We start from the raw sequence: 26,405 nt of genomic DNA on the forward strand, positions 1-26,405 counted from the left end.
TTGCAGGACTGCCTCTGAAGTGAGAGCTGCACCCTTTAACACCAAGGGGAAAGTATTGACTGGGTGTTCAGGAATGAAGGCATCTGACTCCCATAAATGCAACCAGAGAACATCTGTAAGGGTGGAGGTCATAGCCCACCAGACGAATGGCGTCAGTGCTTATCAATGGGCTCACAGGCCATACAGCTAGGAAGGATGTGAATGTTCTTTCCACCAGGATTGATCTGGCTCGTGCTACTTCTGGGTATCCAATCTGCCAGTCTATGGTCAATGTTAACATTCAGCATGGGATAAAAATTCCCCTGGGGGGGGGGCTGGAGCGATAGCACAGTGGGTAGGGCATTTGCCTTGCACGCGGCCAACCCGGGTTCAAATCCCAGCATCCCATATGGTCCCCTGAGTACTGACGGGGTAATTCCTGAGTGCATGAGCCAGGAGTAACCCCTGTGCATCGCCGGATGTGACCCAAAAAGCAAAAAAAAAAAAAGATTAAAAAAAATTCCCGAGGGTAGGGGTTAGGGCGCTCCTCATCTGGCTCCTCAGTGGCAGGCTGGGTAACAGGATGCTTCCAATAATGCAAGGAGGAATGAAAGATTGTTCCCAAAAGGAACATATGCACTCAGGTTACAGATCTGCCCTCCCTAGCCATAGTGCTTCTGCAGCGCCAACATTGCTTGACATGTAAACAGAAGAGAGAGGACTTCCGTAATGTGTATGGACAGGAGCCACGTGTGCTTCCCTGCACCTCTGGGCTCACCTGCCGCTGTGCTACTCTCCACAACACCATCTCCCAGTACCACAAGGAAGAAAAACGGTGACGCACAAGGTTTGTAGTTCAATGACTTATGCATGCATGGGCACACTTTTTCCCGTCTCATTTAAATAGGGCTCTGAATTTTAATGTTCACACTTCTCACTTCCGATCTGGATCTTTCTCTGCAAGTGTCATTGATCAGCCGTCAGATAATGCCAAACTCAATGGCCTCGGGTGCCTTAGTGGCAGAAAGGACCTTCCTGGGGGTCATGTGCACAGCTGCTATATGGTCAAGGTCACAGGCTCTGGGTATCCTTTCAAAGTGATGGTGCAGTAGCATCTCCTTAGATGTGTCTCAAAGAAGCTTCACAGACAACCAGTACTGAGGTTTGCAATTTGCAAGCAAAGGTAGGATTTAACAATAGGACAAACTCATATGATGATGGTAAATCAGAAACAAAATTGAAACTGTAGTTGACTAAACAGATCAAAGGTCACTCATGCACTTAATTAAATCCAATGCATTTGTTCTCTGCCCTTTGTATGTGGGGGGAGGGGAGCTGGAGGGGAATATAGGGGGCTTGTGCCATTCCTGGCAGTGCTCAGAACTATTCCTAGCTCTGTGCTCCAGAGCGACTTCCAGCAGTGCTCAGTGCTGGGGATTCCAGTTGGGATAAGGTGCATGCAAGGCGAGTGCCTTAGCAGCCCTCCAGCCCCAACGAACTGCTTAATTTGATAAAATTAAGTGTCTGCTTTTCAAGAGGCATTTGTTCACGTACAACAGTGATACAGTTATTTAGATATTGCAATCACACAGACATCTCCGTCTTGCTAACAAGCACAGATCATGGACCATATACCTTTATTCAACACTCTTTTGGACCTTAAGTCAATACACTGAAACTTTTTTGACTGTGGTGTTTGGTTAGTCCTCCTAAGGAATCAGAAAGACTGCAAGGCTTCAATGGCTTAAAAATAGCGGTGATATTTTTTTTTTCCCTATCCTCAATATCTAATCTCTTTTCAAGTCTTTTTTATTTTTTTTGGGGGGGTGGACAGAGGAGGTTGGTCCAGGGTGGCCATTCCTCCTGGCGGTGTTCAGGGGACACTCCTGGCAGGGCTGGGGGCCCATATGTGCTGGAGGGGATCAAACCGGGTCAGCCACATGCAAGCCCGGTTCCCACTGTACTATCATTCCAGCCCCTCTCTCCAAGTCTTGTATGTGATTCACTAACTCATGACCTATCCATTTCTCCCATCTTTACTTCATATCCCCTAGTACTGGTCACTGTCACCTTATCCGTTCCATAAATACTCACTGATGGCACATTTTCCCCAAGTGGGCAATAACAACCCCTGTGGGAACTGGACCAGTGGAGCAGGTACAGGACTAGCCTTAGGTGCAATGGGGAGGCCCTTTCTCTTTGTTCGCTCCAAGAAGGTAGGCTTCCAAGGGTAACTAAGTGCTGTTTGTCCTGAAAAGTGGGCAGTAGGCTAACTAAATTTGAGACCGCCAAGTACCCCGAGAAAGCCATGAAGAACAAAACAGACATGATCACACTTGGCTTTGTCAAATGATTTCCTACATTTATTCTCTCCCCTCTTGCATTTTCCTCTCAATATAGTCTGAGTATTATTTTTACCATTTGCAAATATGGCAGAGGAAAGCACTGACCCCATCTGGCCCCTCAGCCACCGCTCCAGCTGCTGACCCTTCCACCTTTGCACTCCAGACCCACCATGCTTCTTTCTGTCCCCGACCGTGCCCTGGCACATTCCGACCAAGAGCCCTTTTGGCACACGCATGGCCTGGAATGAGCTTCTCTCCAACCGCAGCCTGCTTACCCCCTCGATTCACTGGCTAACTCTCAATCATCAATTCTTCAGGGAAATCATTCATACTGCACCCCTCCCCCTGTTTTGGAACAAGGTGGATTTTATTGAACGAAACTTGCTTAGGAAGATGTGAGAGGAGAGAGAAGGGGAAACGTGTTCAAGAGAGAGCACAGGCTTCTCCAGGGTGGAAATGAGCCAACAAGGACACGCAGAGACAAGCAAGCGAGGTACGTGTTCAAGGGAGAACACGGGCTTGAAGAGCGAGCCCGCACCCCTCTCTTAACTACACCTCTTCGCTGTATTAAGCTTACATTATGTATTCTCCATAGGCCTATTCCTCTGCTCGCCACCCGCACACTTCAGAGAGAGGAGGGAGTCTACTTAACAGGGCTCACTGTTCTATCCCGAACACGGGCCCCTTGAAGGAGTTCAATGAACATTCAGAGGAGAAAAATTTCTAGAGAAAAATATAAGCGTTTTAATATAGACCCTTTTCCATTGCTTTTAAATTGAAAGAATATTAAAATACCCTGACGCTAATCCAGAGCACCACCAATTACTTAAGCAACCTATTTGCTTTTGTCACTATAATTACCCGCAATATCTCTTCCCTAAACAGTATTCTCCTTCTCATGAGTCCTATATGGGGCCTCTGAAGAACTAACTAATTTAAGTTAAAAAAAAAATGTTTAATCCAAATGAATTTTAACATTTTAAAACCCTACTCATTCTTTAGCTTTCAATAATGCCAACCAATCCTCCCTCTGGCTTTCACTTCAAGAAGGAAAAATGTCAGGTTTTCATAGGAAAAGAGAGGGAAGAGATAAAGGTCTGACTTAGAGGTGATATTTCTAAACAGCACCAGACCCTGACCCTTTCTGCAGATTCTCTGAGTTGATCCTTTCACTGGCTTGACACCTTTGTAACAAGAATCTGAATTAATTTCAATATAGTTTGTCTATGAAATCATTTTGCCAAATGCCAGTCTAAGGTTTCCATGTCCTAGTTTCTAAGATCTAGTGCTTCTGGATTTAAATTATGTGAATGTATGTGCTACACGGCTCAATGGGAATGCAAGTATCTTCCAAACTAACACCACAGCTATGAAGTCTGACGTATGTGGGCTTAAAATCCCAACTCCTCCCTTAGTACCTGCGCAACTGGGAACATTGTCACTTATCTGAGACTCAGTTCCCTCATTCCTAAAGTGGTAATCACTGTACCTCATAAAGTTGATTTGGGAACCCCCAAAGTAAGGTATTTAGGGATTTAGGGGCTCAGGGAGATAGCTCAATGTGGGAGTGCCAAGCTCAACTCCCCGAAGTCCATGCTGCCCCCTGGCCCCCACCAGCACCACCTGAGGAGCAGCCCCCAAGTGCCACTGAATATGGTCCACAAGAGAAGAGAAAAACAAAACAAAACTAAAAGTAAAGCACTTGAGCAAACCATAACTGATAAACAGAAATGCTAACAAATCAGATATAGTAACCCCCAATCCACGTGTGGTGTTAAAAAAAAAAAAATCAGCACCTTCCATATCTAAGACATCAAAGCTGCCCACAATGAACAGGTACAATTCAATTTTCTTTTCTACGGATTTTTAACAGTAGACAAGATATAAACAGAGGCGAAAAGATGAAAAGAGGAACATGTAAAAAGCACAGACAATTCACAAAAACGTGGAAGTCCATTTTTGAAATGTATGCTGTTTGTTGTAGGACTTTTTCCCGAACGAACTCATGATAAAAAAGGAAGCGAGTCAAGAGATACAGTGACCAGAATACAAAGACTATCCACAGAATGGGAAAGGATATTTACACAATACCCATCAGATAAGGGGTTGATATCAATGGTATATAAAGCACTGGTTGAGCTCTACAAGAAGAAAACATCCAACCCCATCAAAAAATGGGGCAAAGAAATGAACAGAAACTTTACCAAGGAAGAAATACGAATGGCCAAAAGGCACATGAAAAAGTGCTCTACATCACTAATCATCAGAGAGATGCAGATCAAAACAACCATGAGATACCACCTCACACCACAGAGACTAGCACACATCCAAAAGAACAAAAGCAACCGCTGTTGGAGAGGATGTGGGGAGAAAGGGACCCTTCTTCACTGCTGGTGGGAATGCCGACTGGTTCAGCCCTTCTGGAAAACAATTTGGACGACTCTCAAAAAATTAGATATTGAATTCCCATTTGACCCAGCAATACCACTGCTGGGAATATATCCCAGAGAGGCAAAAAAGTACAATCGAAACAACATCTGCACATGTATGTTCATCGCAGCACTGTTTACAATAGCCAGAATCTGGAAAAAACCCGAATGCCCCAGAACGGATGACTGGTTGAGGAAACTTTGGTACATCTATACAATGGAATACTATGCAGCTGTTAGAAAAAAGGAGGTCAAGAATTTTGTAGTCAAGTGGATGGGCATGAAAAGTTTCATGCTGAGTGAAATGAGTCAGAAAGAGAGAGACAGACATAGAAAGATTGCACTCATCTATGGTATATAGAATAACAGAGTGGGAGACTAACACCCAAGAACTGTAGAAATAAGTACCAGGAGGTTGACTCCATGGCTTCGAGGCTGGCCTCACGTTCCGGGGAAAGGTCAACTCAGAGAAGCGATCACCAACTACATTGTAGTCGAAGGCCATGTGGGGGAAGGGAGTTGCGGGCTGAATGAGGGCTAGAGACTGAGCACAGCGGCCACTCAACACCTTTATTGCAAACCACAACAGCTAATTAGAGAGAGAAAACAGAAGGGAATGCCTTGCCACAGTGGCAGGGTGGGGTGGGGGGGAGATGGGATTGGGGAGGGTGGGAGGGACACTGGGTTTACGGGTGGTGGAGAATGGGCACTGGTGAAGGGATGGGTTCCCAAATTTTGTATGAGGGAAGTATAAGCACAAAAGTGTATAAATCTGTAACTGTACCCTCACGGTGATTCTCTAATTAAAAATAAATAAAAAAAAAATGTAAAAAAAAAAAAAAAGGAATCGAGTGATCTTCTCCCTTCTCATTTGTTCTATCTGAATGACTGACAGCAATTCTCTTCACATTCTCTGATCACATGACCCCATCGCCTCTCCAGTCCCCAACCCTTACGCGCCATTTTATCTAAATTCCTACTGCCTGAAGACAAGGGCCAAAGGCCAGCTCCTCTCCCTGCAGTGCTGTGCATCTTGGGAATTCCTGGCCCCTCAGATTTCCTTAGCACATCCTCACCCCAGCACGCTGATTTCAAATTGCTGATGTTGATGCAATCTCCTTTCCCTGGCTGTAAGCGTCCCGAGGACAGGACATGGTGTGACTCAAAGCCCCACCTCCTCCTAGTCTCACGTCCTACAGAACCCTGCACTCTGCCTGTGCACTGCCATGAGGCGAGAAGGGCGAGCACTACCAGAAAGAAACACCTGGATTCAAAAGCCAGTTGATTCTGAATTAATTTCTGGTTGCTACACATTCAGAAAACTTTTACTGGGGCTGGAGCGATAGCACAGCGGGTAGGGCGTTTGCCCTGCATGTGGCCAACCTGGGTTCGATTCCCAGCATCCAATATGGTCCCCTGAGCACTGCCAGGGGAATTCCTGAGTGCAGAGCCAGGAATAACCCCTGTGCATAGCCGGGTGTGAATCAAAAAGCCAGAAAAAAAAATAAAGAAAAGAAAACTTTTACTGCTGCCAAATATCCTGTGACAGGCCCCCAACCCTCCACCCACCAATGAAGTCGGGATCATAGCCCTTAGTTTAAGAAGGTAGAGTTGCGATCACTGTTATCCAAAGTGTCTTGGAGGGTCCTGGAACAATGAGGGGGAGTGCAGGGCGGGGGGGGGGGCAGCAGCAGTCTTAGGTACAAGTGAGAAATGCTTTTCTTTGGGGCCTAGCAGTGCCTGGGGTTGGGGTCACCCCATGCATGGGGAAACATACAGTGCAGGGACTGAACAACAGTCTCCTACTCGCAGACAGGAACGAGGCACATTCTGTTCATTCACTCAAAGGAATTCACCCTGAATTCCCGGGGCGGGGGTAGGGGGCATGAATGAATGTCTTTCTGAAAAGGGGGCAACAGGCCAAATGAGTTTGGGAACTAGATCTTACAATCAAGGATGAAAAGCATCCAACTTCTATGATAACAAATACGGTATTTATAAGGGTAAAGGGAGATCAAGACACGTGAACATGAGGCATTTTAAAATTAACATTAATATAATCTGGGCCAGAGAGCTAGGACAGCAGGTAGGGGGCCTTGCCTTTCATGTAACCAACTCAGATTCAATCCACAGCATACCATTTGGTCCCTGAGCACCAACAGGAGTGATTTTTGAGTCCAGAGCCAGGAGTAAACTATAAGCATTGCCAGGTGTGGTCTAAAAATGAACCAACCAAACAAACAACCCTCCCCTTCAAAAAAACTCCTAATATTCCATCTTTAGTTACTAAAATAAGAAAATGTCTGGCTAGAGGCTATCAGTGGGGAAAAAAAGTCAGCCTAACTCTGCCTCACTGCCCTTGGATTTTAAGGATTTGATTAGTTTTTCCACTTTCTGACTCAGCATTTCATCAGGCCGCCTCTCCAGAGTTAGAGCTGGTGATCTGGCAGAGATGATAAATTCATTTGCTGAATAAAGTAACACTGTTTCCTCAGCCCAAGTTCTAAAATATTTCAAAGGCCATAATATTTCACTGGAATTGGCCACTTGAGTTAAAATATATCAATCAAAACAGAAAACGTTCTCATCAGATTCTACATATTCCTTTAGTCATGATAAACAATGTGTTCCAACATCTAATTATTAGCTAGAAGTGTAAGTGAATCGTTAGTAGTATTAGGTCCTGACATGCGAAACACAGTAAGAATTAAGCAATTCAAAGACCAAGAAAACTTTTCGTCAATTTGCTTTTCCTTTCTGTTCCCCTCAAATAGGGGGAAAAAAAAAAAAACTTCACACAGATTGAGATAAGTCATTCCTTCTAATCCATCCAACTTCCAATATTTTGCCCCTTAGTCACCAAACAGACATCCTGGTGTCTATCTTCTTTTTCTTCCCCATCTATCTACAAAAATGGTGGGAAGAGTGGTTATACATCCTTTGGGACACCAGCTCAATTACTGGCTTTCTCTAGGCATTCTTTGGCAGTGTTTCTTTTAATGACACCAGGCAATATATCATTTGTACTGAGAATGTGTGTATGAAGTCACTCAGAACTACAAATTTTATCGGCAAGGATTCCCTAGTAGCACTTTAGAACCATCGTCCTGTAGTTCATCGATTTGCTCAAGTGGGCACCAGTAACGTCTCCATTGTCAGACTTGTTACTATTTTTGGCATATCGAATATGCCACGGTTGGCTTGCCAGGCTCTCCAAGAAGGACGGAGGAATCGAAACCGGGCCGGCCGAGTGCAAGGTAAATGTCCTACCCATAGCACTAACATATACTCTAGAGTTACGCCCTATAAGGAGTGAAGTCCAGCAGGAACAAGTTCTCCCTCTGCCTAGCACTCTTTCCTCTAGTGTTCAGATTCCAATAACTTTTCAGAGCCATGAGATCAATAGCCTATTAATCCTGTCACCTTTCCAGCACCCCTCCACTCCTCACCTGTTCACTTCCTTCCTTACTCAGTGCACGCAATCCCAAAGTGCACCAGGTTATCCTTCCCGGTACACATCCTCCACTCCCTTGCGTCTTGTCATGCACAGTCACAATCCCTTGGGAATCTTTGGCTGGAGAGATTTTTAGTAAAGTGGTAAAAGCATTTGTACTGCCTGTAAACAACCCCAGTTCAATTCCCAGAACTACATATGGTTCTTGGAAGATCACTGGGAGTGACCACTGAGGACAGAGTAAGGAGTAGCTATATGTGGACCGAAAATCTGTCCCAAATAAATTAAGAACCGATATCTTAAAATCCAGAACTTTCAGGACTTTAAGAAGGTAATTATATATATATGCATATGCATATGCATATGTATATGTATATATAGTCCCAGAACAATCTGGGGCAGCACCCCTGAAGACAGTAATATTTTTACAATGAAACAGATAAATATTCCTGCTAAGTGAGATAAATATCACCTATGAATAATTCATAAGCATTCACATTAGGTGTCGTGTTACCACTACAACAATTTGCCAAATTCACCAAAACAAACCAACCATAAACTATGAATTGTCTCAACTTCTTAATTTTCAAGATTTCACAACTATATCCCTATACGTCTTTGGCAAAACCCCAAGCTATTTCAGCACATACCTCCATGAGGCAGACGTGGTTACAAGACAAAGTAAATGGCTTCACTCTAAGTCATTACCACCAAGTTTATTCAGGTCTTCTATGCTACCTAAGATTTCTGCTGGTTCCCTGTTTCTCTCTCTCTCTTCTCTCTCTCTCTCTCTCTCTCTCTCTCTCTCTCTCTCTCTCTCTCTCTCTCTCGCTTTTTGGGTCTCACCCGGCGATGCACAGGGATAACTCCTGGCTGGTTCCCTGTTCTCTCTCCCTCTCTCTCTCGCTCTCTCTCTCTCTCTCTCTCTCTCTCTCTCGCTCGCTCGCTCGCTTTTTGGGTCACTCCCGGCGATGCACAGGGGTTACTCCTGGCTCTGCACTCAGGAATTACCCTGGTGGTGCTCAGGAGACCATATGGGATGCAGGAAATCGAGCCCAGCTCGGCTGCGTGCAAGGCAAACGCCCTACCTACTGTGCTATTGCTCCAGCCCCTGAACCTCTTATCTCTTAACTGCTATCTCTTCTCTTCTCACCAGCTTCCAACTCCTGCTACAGCTTCTCTCTTGACTTCTTTTCATTTGTTCTGTCTTTGTAAGTTCAGGGGCTACTTCTGGTACAGTATTTGGGAGCCACTGCGGTTCAAACCTGGAACTCGTGTATGCAAAGCACACACTCCGGCCCTTTAAGCCATCCTCTCTGTCTTCTCTTGGCTTCCTAATTCAGAATAAAAGCCCTCAGATGAGAATATTTCCAGGCAACTGTGCCTATATTGTGAGGGATGAACATTCCACTAGACCAAACCCTCCCTATGTGCATGCAACATCCATTTCCCCTCACTGCTGGACTGTTTCTGGGAGCATGCAAACAGCATACAAAGTAAACCTTCAAAAGGAACAAAGATCTCTTCCAGGGCTCCACATTTCTCCATTCCTTTTACAGCAAATTTCCTCTAGAACAATCTATACTCGTGTTCTTCACTTCTCTCCTTCCATTCTCTCTTGAACCCATACCATCACTCAACCAAAAGAATTTTTGTCAAGGTAACCAGTAGCACCAGAGCACTGTTGTCCCATTGTTCATTGATTTGCTCAAGTAGGCACCAGCAATGTCTCATTGTGAAACTTGTTACTGTTTTTGGCATATCAAATAGGCCACGGGTAGCTTGCCAGGCTCTGCCATGTGGGCTGGATATTCTTGGTAGCTTGCTGGACTCTCTTTGAGGGACAGAGGAATCGAACCCTGGTTGGCCGCATGCAAGGCAAACGTCCCACCTGCTGTGCTATCGCTTCACTCCAGCAATTGCTAAAAACAAATCAATGCTTGTCCTTGTCTTGCTTGGTCTGAGTAGAACATCTGACAAAGTCACTCCCTTCTTCAAAATTTTCTTCAGACCTAATTAGTGTGCAGCGCAATTCATCAATTTTTTATTGCATGATCCAATGGTTTTGTATATTCAGTTACCCAACTATCCTCACAGTCAATTTTCTAATACTTTCATGAACGTCAATCACACACCAAATCGTACACAACTTCTGATCTAGCTTTTGTCTCTCTAAATGTGCCTGATCGAAATGTTTTATATAAATGGAATCACATTATATACAGTCTGTGGCTAACATTTTTTTGCATAGAAAAATGTTTTCAAGATTCAACGTGCTCTAGAAAATACCAGTACTTCATTTTCTTTAATTGCTGAGTAATATTTTACTGGGTAGATGTACCATCCCCTAATGGGTGGAGGGAGACCTGGGTTGTCACCTTTAGCTATTTTGAAAGCTGCTCTTCATGTTTGTGTACAAGTTCTGTTGTGAGCATATGCCTTCATTTCTCTTGGACATCCGACCTTACAGTGAAGCTGAAGATCATTTGGTAACTCTATGCTTAATGTGTTGGGAACCATTTTCACAGCGGCTGCACCAATTTCTATTCCTACCAGAAAAACATGAGGTTTCAATTCTCCATATTCTTACCAGCACTTATCTGTTTTTCTAATTATTGTCAGCCTGGTGATATAAAATGGTATTCATTGTGGTTTCTTGGCTTTGAATTTCCTTAAAGTCTAATGATCTTTTCCTGTGCTTACTGTTCATTTAAATATCTTCTCTAGAGAATCTCTTCCTCAGACCCTGTGCCATTTTTAATCAGGTTACTTGTTGTTATTAAGTCTTAAGAGTTTTTACTTAAAAAAAAAAAAAGAGCTTTTTACTTTTTTTTTTTTAATTTATTTTTGGGTCACACGTGGCAGTGCTCAGGGGCTACTTTTGGCTCTGCACTCAGGAATACTCCTGGTTGTGCTCATTATGGGTTGCCAGAGATAGAACCCAGGTTAGCTGCGTGCAAGGTTAAGCCCTACCCACTATACTACTGCTTTGAAACCCCATGAAATCTTTATATGTTCTAACCAGGCCAAATATAATTTCTCCCATTTTATTGGTCTTTCATTTCTGGAGGGTTCAGGGGACCATAACAAGTATTGGAGATTAAATCCACGTTGTCTGCACTCAAGGGAAACATCTTATCTCTCTGGCCCCAATGCAAACATTGTTTAAAGATGGTTCTTAAATCTCCCTTTCTATAGTAAATCACTGCCCCTGTAATTTACTTTAAAGAAGCTTTATATTAAATACAAGTTGGGGCTGGAGAGATAGCACAGTGGGTAGAGCGTTTGCCTTGCATGTGGTCGACCTGGGTTCGATTCCCAGCATCCCATATGGTCACCCAAGCACTGCTAGGAGTAATTCCTGAGTGCATGAGCCAGGAGTAGCCCCTGTGCATCACTGGGTGTGACCCCCCTCACCCTGCCAAATAAGTTAAAGACAAGAAATCATGCCACTTTAGTGAATAGGTAGATTTCCCCTTTTATTGTGTGTGTGTGGGGGGGGGGGCATTACACCACACCCAGCAGGCCTCAGAGGCTACTCCTGACCCTGCTCAGAGGGATATGTGGTACAGGGGTTGAACCCAGACATCCCACATGCAAAACACGTACTCCAGCCCACTGAGTTACCTCCCTAGCCCCTGATTTTCCTATAGCTTACCTTGTTTTGGTTTTCTTCGTTTATTTTCTATTCTGGGGACACATCTCACAGGGCTCAGGTCTCACTTCTGGCCCTGAGCTTAGGAATCACATCTAGTGGGGCTGTGGGTATTATATGCAGTGCTAGGGGACCGAACCTAGGTCACCTACATGCAAGGAAAGTGTATTATCCCTGAACTAGCTTTTTTTGGTGGGGAAGGGGGCAGTCATACCTATCAACGCTCAGGAGCTACTCCTGGTCCAGCACAATTAAAAAAAAATTTTTTTTTTAATTTCTTCCTCTTGTCTCTTTTCCTTTACTGCTATTGATGCTGCTGTCATGGGACCAGGGGCTGTGATGCTCACCAAGGTGGAAAGGTTGAACGTCAGGTGTCAGTGCCAGCACACTGAGCTATGATGCCTCCCAAGGATCACACTCTATAGTCCAGGCACGCACATTCTCCCTGAGCTCAGAGGGAGTTAGTTGCTTCTCCTGGCCATGCTTGCCCGTCTTTTTCACAGTGTTGCTCACTAAGGGTTAGGATCCTCTGTGGTTCTTACATACACCTAGTTGCCGGTAGGGCTGGAAATGGCCTGAAGCAGCAAGGATCAGACAGCAGAGCTGCCAAGATTGTGCTCTGTGCATGTGGTGGCACCAGGCATTCAAACTCAAGATTCTATGCCTGTAAAGCAAGCATTCTAAGCCACGAGGCTATTGCTCTAGCCCAGTTTTCGTCAGTTCTTCAAGGGAGTCCATCTCATTTGTGGCTCTAAAATACTGCTAGAATCCTATATTTAACTTATACTCAACTAAATAACATTGGGCTAATATGCACAGAACAGACAATTTTGGCCATGTATTTGCATAGTAATTCCCAAAGTACCCCTTTGTTTAAAAATGTTTCTTCGATTATTTAAAGCCCATTCTTATTTCTGCCCTAGCTGGTTTCATAAAATGTACTGTTTTAGCACTGAAGAGATAATACAATGGGTAAAGCCTTGCATCCAGTTGACGTAGAGTTAATCCCCAGCACCACATATGGTCCCTGAACCCCACCAGGAATGATCCCTGAGCACAGTGCAGACAGGAGCAAGCCCTGGATACTGCTGGGTATGTACCCTCCACCCCAATCAAAAGAAACTAGACTGTATCTCAAACGTGGCTCACAAAATAATTAATCTTGTAACAAGTAAAACTGGTTTAACTCAACTAACTCAACACTGGTATTTGGTTTGGAGTAGCTTTTTTTTTTTTTTTTTCTTTTTGGGTCATACCCAGCAATGCACAGGGGTTACTCCTAGCTCATGCACAGGAATTACTCCTGGCGGTGCTCAGGGGACCATATGGGATACTGGGAATCAAACCCGGGTCGGCCACGTGCAAGGCAAATGCCCTACCTGCAGTGCTATCACTTCAGCCCCTGGAGTAGCTTTTTTAAAAATTGTTCATTTTAAACATCTTTACCGTGCCTCAATAAATTTAACTAACCAACTCTCTGCTTTATTTTACTCTTAAAACTTATATATTTCAAATACATATCCTCTTAAAATTTATGCATTTCAAACACATGTCCTCTTAAAGAAGACCATAAAGGTCTATGTGTCAACAAGTTCACCAAAATTTATTTTTCTTAAAAATTTTATTAACACTATGTTAATACATTCTAATAATACATCCTTTAACTTTTATCCTACAAGTTTATTAAACTTTTCAGAAAATACTATCCCCATCTCATACAGCAATTTAAAATAAAATGGAATACCACTGTGAACAAAAAGCAGCTGTTCTCCAAGTAAAGGGAGTGGGTTCAAATCAGCTTTTACAGATTTTTATTTCATTTTGGGTTTTGGAGCCAGATCTGGCTGTACCCGGGACTCCCTCCTGGCTCTTCACTCAAGGATCAATTCTGGCACCATTTGGAGTGCCTGGGATTGAACCTGGTTCTGATGCAGGCTGGGCAAGCGCCTTAGCTTCTGTATGATCTCTCCAGCCCTTCAAGTCAAACTTTAAATTATGTTATCAACTGAACCACTGGGAAGATAAATATAAAGCACAGCAATAGTGCACTGTCATTAACAGTAGGCTGGGCTGAGATGTCTGAGATCTAAATGCAAACAAGGAAAGCCACCCACCAGGATCTGTCCGTATTAATCACCCACCGATTTAATTAAGGTAAACCATCTTGTCAGAAAGCCTGCCTCTCCTCTATTTCTTAACATTATTGACTTTTAATAGTTCACTGGATTAGTAATTACACTTGTTTATGGCATTATCAAATGTCTTGGATACAAAAGGCCACCATGTGGCAAGGTCAGTTATAGACATGTCCTGGTGGCAAATAAAGGAGAAATTTAACACATCAATGTGGTCATCAAAAGAGCAAAACCTATTATGTCTTCCTCTAGACATTCCTGGTTAAATTCAAAGTGACAGAATAAAGCAGATCAAAACTAAACAGAACTAGAAGCAATAGAGGAAATCTTAATGAACCCTTAGAAATCCAGGTATTGATCTGTCAATACCTGAGCTCAATTAGTCCTTTCAGAACAAAATACCTTATGAGGTGACAAGAAACTAGTTTGAGGTCTGGGATATAAAAAGAATTAGACCAATCACTTCATAAAGCTTGCTGAAAAAATGCAGCCCATATCTCAGTATATATCTATAGGATTATAGATCTATGTCGAGAATCTGGGGGCTGGAGTTTGCCTTGCACGTGGCCGACCTGGGTTCAATCCCCAGCATCCCATATGGTCCCTCCGTGTACAGCCAGGAGTAATTCCTGAGTGCAGAGACAGGAATAATCCCTAAGCATCACTGGGTGTTACCCAAAAAGCCAAAAAAACAAAGAATCTCTCCAGTGAAAAACAAAAACAAAAGAACTTATCTACTTATTTCAGGAACTGACACAGAACTGGTATTCAACAAATGCCAGTCCTTCCTTAAGTATAGAGCAATGGTACTTGTAAAGTACTTGCCTGTGTGGCTGACCTGGGTTCGATTCCTGTGATCCCCCTACAACAGTAAGCCCTGAGTTATGCCAAGTGTGGCTTCTCCCAAGTCCACATCACCACCAAAAAGAAAAAAATGTTAATTTTTCCTTAGCTTTTTGTTTTGGGGCCACAGTTGGCAGTACTCAGGGCTTACCTCTGGCTCCGTGCTCTCATTCCTGGCAGGGCTTAGTGGACCATGTGGGGTGCCAGGAACTGAACCAGAGTTAGCCACAGTAAGGCAAGCATCCTTCCTACTGTACTATCTCTCCAGGTCCTCTTACTCAGTTTTTTAAAAACTCAAAGACCAATTTCAAATATCAAAAATATCAGAGATAAATTTATGTTATTTTCAAAAAAGTTAAAACAAAATTACAATTTTAAATGGTGACAATGTCTCAAGATATGGTGGTACTGCCAGCAGGTCAACCTGTACCTGTGGGGCGGGTGCATCAGCGGCCTGATGGTGCCTTCAGGCTTCCTGATACCCGCAAATTGCCGCTGTGCCTTTGGCCGGACCCCAACAACTTGCAGCCAAGTTTACCAAAAATTTAAACAGCCAAAAGTTAGGTTTGTGGGAGACACACCCACAAACCACCTCCAGCTCAGCTATACAAGCTCATTTATTGGTCTTATTTCAGAGACCCATAAATCTCAAAGAGATCAAAAGCCACAGTTAATCTCAGACCTGCGCATGGCTGAACAGATGGGGGTAAATCAGAGGGGGGCAGGTTAGGCTGGTGCCCGCCCAAGCAGAGCCGCTGGCAGCTGTTTGCTTCCACAATCCAAAATTGCCCCCATACCCTGGCCTGACTCCACTGTCTCGGGATGGACCTCACCAAGACATAATCTGCTGAAAATGTTGGGTTTTGTAGCTGAAATCTCCTCTTTCTCAGAATTGAGATGGGCTACCTCCCCCCATTCCCCAATACTCCTGGAAGCACTGGCAGTCACCCCCACGAACCAACTCCAGCGCCACTACGTTAGCAAACATCATGACCTCTTAGCACTGTATTGCAAACCATAATGCACAAAAGGAAAAGGAGAGGAGAGAAAGAAGAAAGGGAGGCTGGGGGTGTGAGGTGGGAATGTTGGGGGATGGTGGTAGGGAAACAGGGGCCACTGGTGGTGGGAAATGTACACTGGTGGAGGAATGGGCGTGGATCATTGCATGAACTAAAACCCAATTATGAATAGTTTTGTAATGGTCTATCTCACGGATATTCAGTTAAAAAAATTAAAATGAAGAAATAGATGGTGGCAATGTCTACATATATTAAAAGATTAGAACCTTGAAAAGTTGCAAGTTAACATTACTGTAACCATGTTGCCTAACCTATAATAAAATTAAAAATATACAAATCTTTATTTTTTGGTTTTGGACCATAACTAGCAATATTCAGGGGTTACTCATAGCTCTGCACTCAGAAATTACTCTGGTTCTGCACTCCTGGCAGTGCTCGGGGCACTCATATGGGTTTGAAACTAGTCAGCTTTATGCAAAGCAGGGCCCTACCCTTTGCACAATCTTTCCAGGCTCCCAAAATACACATTTTTTAAAAAGTAGCATATGTGATCATGCAAACAAAAAAGATACTGAAAACATTCTGATGAGCTCATCTTTTATAGTCATTTACAAGTTTCATGTTTTGTGAAATTGTCTTTAGGGATGTGTTTTGACAAGAAGTAAGCAAAAAGCAGATTAATTCCAGTTGGGAGTAAAACTGCAATGCTCTCAGCAGGAAAACAGTTTTTCTTGTAAAATCTTCACTATCACATATACGTCAAATTTTCAGCAATTCTTGGGGCTGGAGCACAGCGGGTAGGGCGTTTGCCTTGCACGCGGCCGACCCAGGTTTGATTCCCAGCATCCCATATGGTCCCCTGAACACCGCCAGGAGTAATTCCTGGGTGCAGAGCCAGGAGTAACCCCTGCACATGGCCGGGTGTGACCCAAAAAGCAAAAAGCAAAAAAAAAAAAAAAAAAAATTTTCAGCAATTCCAATTTCCAGATAAACCAGTAATACAGCAATATATTTTTACTGGTTAAAAAAAAAAAAGCAGTATAAAGCATATTTTTCATTAGAATTGTTAAGAGTTCAATAAATGACTTGTCTTCTAAAAAAAAAATTACCTTCTAATTCATGTAGTATTTCTTCCAACTAGAAAGTGAACTTTATTTATTTACAAACTAAAAACTAACACTATAGAGAAGTATTTTCATGGCACAAGAATAAAATATTTAAGAAGTAATAGTTCCATGGATTGAACCCAGGTTGGCTGCATGAAAGGAATGTGCCCTGCCCCCTATAGTGTCTCTCTAGAGGCACTCAGTTTCTTTTAAGCTTCTTTTCAGCTCAAAAATTATATGGTCACTTTTTATTTCAGATACTGTTCAGTACTTCTTGCTCGTGTGTGTGTGTTGTGTGTGTGTGTGTGTGTGTGTGTGTATTGTTACATAATAACAATATACTGATGTTTGATTAACTTAAGGTCTATTAAGAAACAAAGAAGTGTGAGACTGTTTAAGAGATGGGGTGTTCTAGAGAGAGGGGTGGTAAGAGAGACAGAGAAAGAGAGAGAGCAAGCCTGAACATCCTTCTAAATAGGAGGCATTTACTAAGTTTCCTGACACCCGAATTAACCAAGTAAGCCTTTTAAACCCTTACAATAAAACATTAAAACTTAATGTGGCTATAATCTCTTCCTTACAAAAAACACTGTTCCAAACAGTCTGGCTTCAAGTATGGCTTAAAAATTTAAAAAGGTAAAATGTATTATATTCAGCACACAGCTCTTCCATATGACCACATTAAAAAAGAAATACACACACACACACACACACACACACACACACACGAAAACTCACAGGGCCATCGTAATACATTGTATTTTCTGAATGCAACACTTAGCTCAGGCTTACTACCCTGACAAATAAAGGAAAGCACTTTATGAAGCCAATTTAATTGGGAGGTGACAGAAAACATACAGCCATTTTCTTTAGCCTTATCATTGAATTGGCTTCAGCTCCAATCTGTGGCAAATCCCACTCAACAGAAGAAATTAACCAGGTCAGCAGAACAGGTGCTACGTTGTGTCTGTCAAGGGCCTGGCATCACCACAATTACTCGCACACAATGAAGCAGTAATCTTTACAGATCATCTCTCCCAAGAAGCATATTGGAGTTGGGGGGGGGGGCGGAAACTGAAGGGAGGCGGAGGGGTGGGGGTGGGGGGAGTGGGAAGAAGAGGAATCGGAGGCAAAGAGAAAAGAAAATGAATGTGCAGCTGCCTCGCGGCTCGGCAGATGTCGGGCTGTGATGTACGAGGCTAGGATAAGCTGTCGTAGCCTGCTGCCAAAGAGTGGTAAGTGATTAAAGCCTGCACAGTTCCAAGCCCCACTTGCACCCATTCCTCGCTGTGCTGCCAGATGTTGGCAACTGGTCCAGTTGCTACTGACTGTGCGTGGACGGCAGCAGTTGGTACAGCAGCAAAGCAATCTGGAATGCTTCCGGAGATGCTGTGCATTAACAAGTGTCACCCATCATTCACCTTTACAGAAGGCTGAAACAACTCCAATTTGCTGCCACTTCCCTCTTGGGAAACAGCCAAGATAAAGTTGTGCCTGGCAGGCCCATTTGTTTCACTCAGGTGTTTCAGCTGCCTTGCTGACCTCTATTAGTTTAAGTTTTAATTTAGATTAACCCCAGCACCCCAATTAACCAGCAAGGGGAAAAGCTAAGATGTGACTAGTCATAACTCTGAAATCAGAATTTATCGAAGTTAAAATTATTAATTGGGATGAAGGGCCAATCAAGTAAATGCTATTTCTTTTTAAACAGACCTCCAGGTGAAAAAAAAATTTTTTTTTTCTTTCAGACTAAGGATTGCTCATGGAAGCAACTTCTCTCCAGTAATTTCAGTTTATTAAGCCTATTTAATTTATGATGCACTTTCCATCGGACAACGTACACTTCAATTAATGAGGACTGGAACATTTTTTATTGTCTCCCATGATCTCACGCGATTATACAGCATTAATATCCCATATCAGGTACATCCTTAGACATTCTAGAACAAAATAGAGTTCCCTACTCTCCTGACAAATGGATATAATAAGAGAAGAAAAGAATAAAATAAATCAGGACCTCCGACTACGAACACCTGAGGCCACACCAATCCTCTTTCCTAGACCCTCTCATCATTATTTTATGGCAATCATTGTACAGGACACTAGACTGAACACAGAGATTAATAGAAAGTCTTTGGTTTTGGGTCACACCCAGCAGTGCAAGAGATAGTCCCACAGCGATACCTGGATGACTGTGAAATGATGGGGATCACCCGGGGGTGGAGGTTGGGTGGCAGGAAGAAGCGGGGTTTCCTTTATACAAAGCATGCACTGACATTCTAAACTATCTCCCCAACATCTCTTCTCTCTCTCTCTCTCTCTCTCTCTCTCTCTCTCTCTCTCTCTCTCTCTCCTATTCTCTTTCTTTGTCTGTCTGTCTGTGTGTGTCTCTCTCTACCCCTCCCCCTCCTTCCCTCACCGCCCCACCCCATCACATCACCACACACACATCCAGCACTGCTCATGGGCTATAACTGGCTCTGCACTGAGGTGCACTCAGGGGACCATCTCCCCTCTCTCTTTTTTTTTTTTTTTTTTTTTTTGCTTTTTGGGTCACACCCGGCGATGCACAGGGGTTACTCCTGGCTTTGCACTCAGGAATTACCCCTGGCGGTGCTCAGGGGACCATATGGGATGCTGGGAATCGAACCTGGGTTGGCTGCGTGCAAGGCAAACGCCCTACCCACTATGCTATCGCTCCAGCCCCCCCCTCTCTTTTTTTAACTCAAAACCTGACAAAACAATATAGAACACACATAGAAATTGGTTTCACAGCTTCTTCCTTCATATTTCATATGCACAGTACAGCTGTGGCTAAACTTTCAACAGGCAGTTGCAAGTCTCTGGCAAGAGTTGACATGAGAAAATGGAGGAGGCAGGGGCCAGAGTGATAGTACAGCAGTTAGGGCACCTGCCTTGCCTGCAGCCAAACCAGGTTCAACCCCCAGAAACCCATATGGTCCCTCAAGCTCGCCAGGAGTGATCCCTGAATGCAGGGTTAGGAATAAGCCCTGAGTACCATCGGGTGTGGCCCAAAATAAAACAAAAAACATTTCAGGTCAGGGAGGGTGATCTAGTACAGCAGATAAGGCGCTTGCCCTGCATGCATAGCTGGCCTGGAATTGAGCCCCGCCAGGAGTAAGTCCTGTGCACTGTCAGGTGTGGCCCCAAAACAAAAAAACAAAAAAACAAAAAAAAAAGGAAAGAAAGAAAAAAAATTTATACTGATAGACAGCTCAACACAAATTGGCATGATGTTTCCAGCTAGAAAGGATACTGCCTAAAGCACATTTCATTAAGAAGAATGATTTATCAAGGGACCCGGGATTATGGAAAATTATTTTAGTTCTTTAGAATCGCCCAAATGCTCAGTCTACCTTAACAGTAGTCAGCATCATTTAAAAAAGGCAGCAAGCCATCAGATAACAATATTAAGGAAACACATGAAGGACAACTATGAAGAGATTCTAAGAACTGGAACGTATTCCAACTTCTGCCAATTCTTTCTATCTTAAAAGCCCTACACTATGCTTATAATCCTAGTAGCAGACATTCTCAGTACACACTTAACTGACTTGAGCAGGCACAAAAAGACTTGGAAAAACTTAACAGGTAAGAGAACCAGAGTGCAACTCAGGAACTCTGGGATAGCAGACCTTTAGTTCCATATCCTGACCTAGTAGGAATGGGATAAGAAACCAAACAACTAATTAATAAGAAGATCTTCCATAAGTGTTATCAAAAACCATTGAGAAAGAAAAAACCACCTGATTCAAAGAAGGTGAAACTGTTTCACAGATAGATAATTTACTCTCTCTAGTACAGGCAGGAAGGTGCTTGCCTTGCATACAACCCACCTAGGTTCGATCCCCAATACCAGATATGGTTCCCCGAGCCCTGCCGGGGGTCACTCTTGAACACAGCGACAGGAATAGCGCTGGCTGTATACTGGTTTTCATTTCAAAATGGAAAACGCAAGCCAAAGAAAAGCAACAGAGGCAGAACTAAAGAGCAAACAGGAATTCTAACTCCCAGTCTGATGCTATCTTCAAACGCCAGGGATCCACGGGTCAGAGAATTCTGTCAGCAGCACTTCGGAAATGCTCAAGTCTGACTCTCAGAGAGTGAAAATATCATACCTGGTGGTAAAAGTCATCATCATCGAAGATTTCTTCATCCAGGTCTTTCAGGTGAGCGTTGGCAGGAGCTTCAGGAATGACCTCCTATATCAAGAAGAAAGAAGGGATCCCAGGGAAGTCATCAAGGTAATGCAAGTGCTTCCTTGACAAAGGACTGTTTTTTTTCCTTAAGATGTGAAGAGTTCTTGGGCAGGAGCAAGAGTACAGCAGGTACGGCACTGGCCTTGCACGTGTCCGACCCAGGTTTGATCCTCAGCATCCCATATGGTGCCCCAAGCCCACCTGGTATGATCCTGAGTGCAGAGCCTGGCATAACAGGTACATGACAGGAAAGAGCCACAGGCAATCATTATGTGAAAATGTTTAATCTCATTTAGTTAAATAGATTCCAATGAAAATTGTCATTTTTTTTCCCACCTCTAAAACTGGCCATACTCGGGACTGGAGCAATAATAGCACAGCAGGTAGGGCATTTGCCTTGCACATGGCTGACCCCAGTTCGATTCCCAGCATCCCCATATAGTTCCCCTGAGCACCACCAGGGGTAATTCCTGAGTGCAGAGCCAGGAATGACCCCTGTGCATTGCTGGGTATGAAAAAAAAAATAATGAAGTTTTTTTTTTAATTAAAAAAATAAGAAATAAAATAAAATTGGCCATACTCAGTACTGGAAAACACAGTGAGATGAGCAATTATGTAGCCATTTTTGGAGGCTATTTGGCAGCATCTATTATGATTTAACCTGTACCTTCTTTATTTCCACTTCAGAAAGTTCTCAGTAACGTTTCTGCCATTGTTTTGAAAATGGGAGATAACATAAATATCTAGTGCTTGGATACACCAGAGATAGCGTGTACCCTCATACGACGGAATCCTCTTGTCCTCAGGAGAAATGAGGGTAGATGTCTATATGATAGAGCAACGTAGCTAAGAGAGCTTAAACGGTCAAAGTTGATTTTATGTATATTCAAATATTTTACATATTACATATGTCCATCTCATTAAATATTTTATATTTGTGGATGTGTTATATGCTATATTGTTTTTGGACCACACCTGCCAGTGCTCAGTGCTTACACCTCGCTCTGTGCCCAGGGACCACTGCCAGCAGGCTTAGAGGACCATATGGGGTGGCGGGGCTCGAACCGAGGTGCTCACCTTACCCCCTGTGCTAGCCCCATACTGCTAGAGACTGTTAAGGGAATAGAAAAATACCTGATAGACAGTTATGACTGTGAACACTGATTAGATTTAGGGAAATTTAGGTACTGGAATTTGCAGACCGGGAATATTTTACTTTTTTTTTTTTTAAGTCTTCTGCACTTAAAGTATTAGGTTCATTTTTCCTGTTTTTCTTTCTTGGGGTGGGGGGTGTGGTAGGGGCCCCACATCTGGCACTGGCTACTCCCAGAAGTGCTTGGGACTGGGCAGTGCCAGGCAGTATCCAGTTCCACCTGGGCCTCTCTCAAGCAAAGCTCTCCATCCCCTGTCTATATTCTTTCTATAAAGAAAATAGTTCCCTTTATTTGTTTATTTATTTACTTTGGTTGTGGTGCCACCCCAGAATGCAGTGCTGGGACTAAACCCAGACTGCAAGGCAAGTATCCTAATCCCTGTACTGTCTCTCCAGCCACCACTTTCCACTTTTTTTTTTTTCTTTTTGGGTCACTCCCGACAATGCTCAGGGGTTGCTCCTTTGCTCCTGGCTTTGCACTCAGGAATTACTCCTGGCATTCTCAGGGGACCATTTGGGATGCTGGGAATCGAACCTGGGTCGGCCGCGTGCAAAGGCAAATGCCCTACCCGCAATGCTATCGCTCCAGCCCCTCCAGCCCACGACTTTTAAAGAACCTTTTCCTCCCACATACTCTACGCTTTTTAAAATCTAGTAACAGGGTACATTTTTTGGTGGGAAATGGGGGCATACCCAGTGCCAGGGGCTACTCTCCACTCGGTGCTTAGGGGAAGTTACAGTGCTGGGTTCAAACTCAGGGCTCCGATAAGCAAAGCATGTGCTCAAGCCCTCCAAGCTATCTCTCAGCCCCTAATGTACTGTTTTCTTTCACTAAATGCTTTGCTCTTTTCTCTAATGGCACCATGGATTGAACCGGGGGTCTCACATCTGTGAGACCACTCTACAACTAAGCCACACCCCCATCTTTCACTAACTTCTTATACCAAGAGGAGTACCTACAAACAGGTAATCATATATTATTGGGGGGGGAGGGAGGACTTTTCTTGGAGGTGCAGTGCTCAAGAGCTGTTCCCAGCTAGTGCTCATGAATGATACCCAAGGGATACTCAGGGGGCCACATATGGTGCCTGGAATTCGAATGGGGTCAGTGGAAGCACCTAACCCCCCTTTACTATCTCTCTTGCCACGGGAGTCAGATTTTTAAGTTAAAGAGCTTTAAGAAAATGCTTTCCATAATCCTATCGATAAGTTCTTACCGGCTGTCCTGGCACATTCTCCGGCACAGGCTGTGCTACTGGTTCAGGTTTGCCGAGAACCCGGTAGAGAGAGCGCTTGGTCTGTGTCCTTCGCAGTAATCTTTCTTTGTCCATCAGAATATGATCAATTTGAGTCAAGATTGAGCGTTCAAAAGCACCAAAACCCTGCAACAATATTTACCAACGTCAGATAATAAAGGAAGTCTGTGCTGAAGGCAGACTACAAGGGTTTTTCTATCTGTGTCAGCAGATAAACAATGCTCCTTCCAAGAGAGACTTTTTGTTAAAAGACTGGGTTTGTGAATGGTTATAACTGTTCTCAGGGAAAATAAATAAATAAAAAAGATTTTTAAGCAGTTCACATCACTTTCCTAAACCCATAAAATAACTTCTGCTCCTTAAATAAAAAAAATGCTTTAAAATCCATTTCTTCAAAGAATTTCTAACACTAAAGCAAGGTCAAAACTTATACAATTGTGTAATCAAATAAAGTCAGTATAAACCACAGTAGTAGTTCAGTTAATTTTTCTGCCAAATTCACTGGTTACCATATAGCATAACATTACCCATGCAAATGAGCTATAATTCTGCTGCTGGATGCTATAAAACTGCTTCTGGTTGCTACAACTGGTCATACATACAACATACATATGTCCGTACACACACTTGCCTTCCCCAATTTTCCAGAAGCCAGCTTAGTTTTGTCGTGCCATTTCTGAAGTGTACGGTTTCTATAGACTGAAAAGTCAGCAAAACGCTTTGCCATAAAGCTGGGATAATCTTCCATCTCCAGCTTCCTCTTTGCTGGAAACCTTCTTTGCTTCTTCTTCTCTTCTACTTGTTCTTCTTCACTGGAAATCTCCTCCTCACTAGAAAACAAATATGAACATTAAGTCCAGAGAAAATAAAACTCCTTAAATAATAAAAAGTGAGGCTCACATGAAATCTATCTGGCTACATATTATATTATATAACACTGTAGATGTGAGAACAGTTTTGTGTGTGTGTGTGTGTGTGTGTGTGTTTTGTACCTGTTTAAAAAGCACGCTCATAAGGTCAAACAAAAGCTCATGTAACTTTTCAAATAAATATACAAATCATAGTTTTTAAATATTTTTAAAAGGTAAGCAAGCTATAAAAACAAACAAGATTGTAAAAACATTATATTAGGAATGCATGTAGAACCTGGCCTATACTGTTGTAAAAGGGTCTTTAAAAATTAAAGTCATAACCATATTTGTATGACCTTAGTCTCCAAATCAGTAAGGGGAATATGTCTCCTTACAACCAGTTGTTTAAAAAAACTGAGTAGTATTAAAACCAAATGAAGAGAAGCTGGATATGAAGAAAACTCAAAGGAGAAGATAACAGAAGCACTAAACCGCAACAAACACAGTTACCATGAGAAAGGGCGGTCCCTTCCAACCATACAGCCAGCTGCATTCATGACACTATCAAGCCCAGTACGTAGTAGGTGTTCAATGTGAGTTCCTCTTTTCTCTTTTTTTGGGAGGGGAGGTCAAGGGGAGCAGAGGGACACCTGGTGGAGCTCAGGACTTACAGCTGGCTCTGCACTCAGGAATCACTCCTGGTGGTGCTTGGGGACCATATGAAATGCAGGGATCAATGAAGATAAGCTGAGGGCAATGTCAATGCCCTACCCACTGTACTACTGCACCAGCCCAGTGAGTTACTTTTGTCCTTCTAATGGACTCATTAGGAAAGAATGGAGCAAAGACTATTCCCCAGGGAGAGCAATGTGCAACAGGAGCAAACAAGGGGAGGAACCTTCACCAAATGAAATGGTTTCCAAAAAAAAAAAGATTTGTTCTGCTGTCCGTCCTTCAAAATTGGGTCAGAGATTCCATGGGATGGGCACAAGTACCTCATAAATTTTAAACAATAACATAAAAAATGTGCTTTCAAGCTGTGAGATAAGAACGGGCTTTGCATTCAGGAGACCTGCATAAGATTTCTTATACTACGTGGTCCCCTGAACCACATAGTGACAACCCACCACCACCACCAGCAGCAGCGAATGGAGATGGTAGCAGCCAGAGTCGAAGGTATGGCCCCAAAGTTCAAAACAAAATGAAACAAACAAAACCAAGCCCTCCCCCCTCACTGTGTAGACAGCACACGGGAACCAGAGAGACGCTCTGCAGACAGCACCCTGGCTTCCATTTCCATCTTCAGGAGCACCTGAGATCCCCAAACCTAATCCCCAAACAGACACGCAGTCCTCATAAGTGCTGGGAACAATTCAGATGCAAAGGGGAAGAAGTAACTCCACCATTCTAACCATTCTACTCCCTCCTTACCTTTCTGCTTTGGGCTTCGTCCCATCTACTAGATACCTAGTGTCAGGGTACTGGAACAGCAACTCTTCCTGAAGATCAACCAATGATCTTAATAATGCTTTTAGTGCCTTGTGACCTGGAAATGAGGCAGAAAAACAACAATTATCTGTTAGGTCTCCAAAGTAAGTGATGTCTGTAACTCACGATCCCCAAGCAGTGCTGGTGGGTTGCAGTGGGGGCAGGCACGAAATCAAAACTCTCTAATATAGAGTTCTTGACATATTAACAGTCCTTTTTCATAGGGTTGTTCTGAGCAACAAGACAATATTTAAGAGGTTTAGAAAACTATGATAAATCGTGAACTCTTAAATTCAGTATGTTTGACAAACTTCTTCCCTGCCTGTCATCATAGTCAGCTGTTGTTTTCATTTCTTGGGTACTTTTCTCCACGTTACCTGCTGACCTGGACTATCCTTCCACTAATTAATTTCTTAATTCTCCACCTTCTCCAAAAGTGCACAACTTAGCCCTAACCATCTCTCCCACCCCC

The 26,405-nt window shown here is 43.3% G+C and overlaps 1 protein-coding gene across 1 annotated transcript in view; it reads right to left on the bottom strand.

Moving 5' to 3' along the window:
* The window catches only part of AATF (apoptosis antagonizing transcription factor), a 121,410-nt gene that overhangs the window by 52,342 nt on the left and 42,663 nt on the right, over positions 1–26,405 (bottom strand). The window contains exons 5-8 of the mRNA XM_055133385.1: positions 25,877–25,991; positions 24,226–24,424; positions 23,556–23,720; positions 21,105–21,188 (exon numbers count right to left, since the gene is read on the bottom strand). Of these exons, the coding sequence (XP_054989360.1) occupies positions 21,105–21,188; positions 23,556–23,720; positions 24,226–24,424; positions 25,877–25,991 (563 nt within the window). The remainder of the gene's footprint in view (positions 1–21,104; positions 21,189–23,555; positions 23,721–24,225; positions 24,425–25,876; positions 25,992–26,405) is intronic.

This window comes from Sorex araneus, chromosome 3 (genome assembly GCF_027595985.1).
Source record: "Sorex araneus isolate mSorAra2 chromosome 3, mSorAra2.pri, whole genome shotgun sequence".
NCBI lineage: Eukaryota > Metazoa > Chordata > Mammalia > Eulipotyphla > Soricidae > Sorex > Sorex araneus.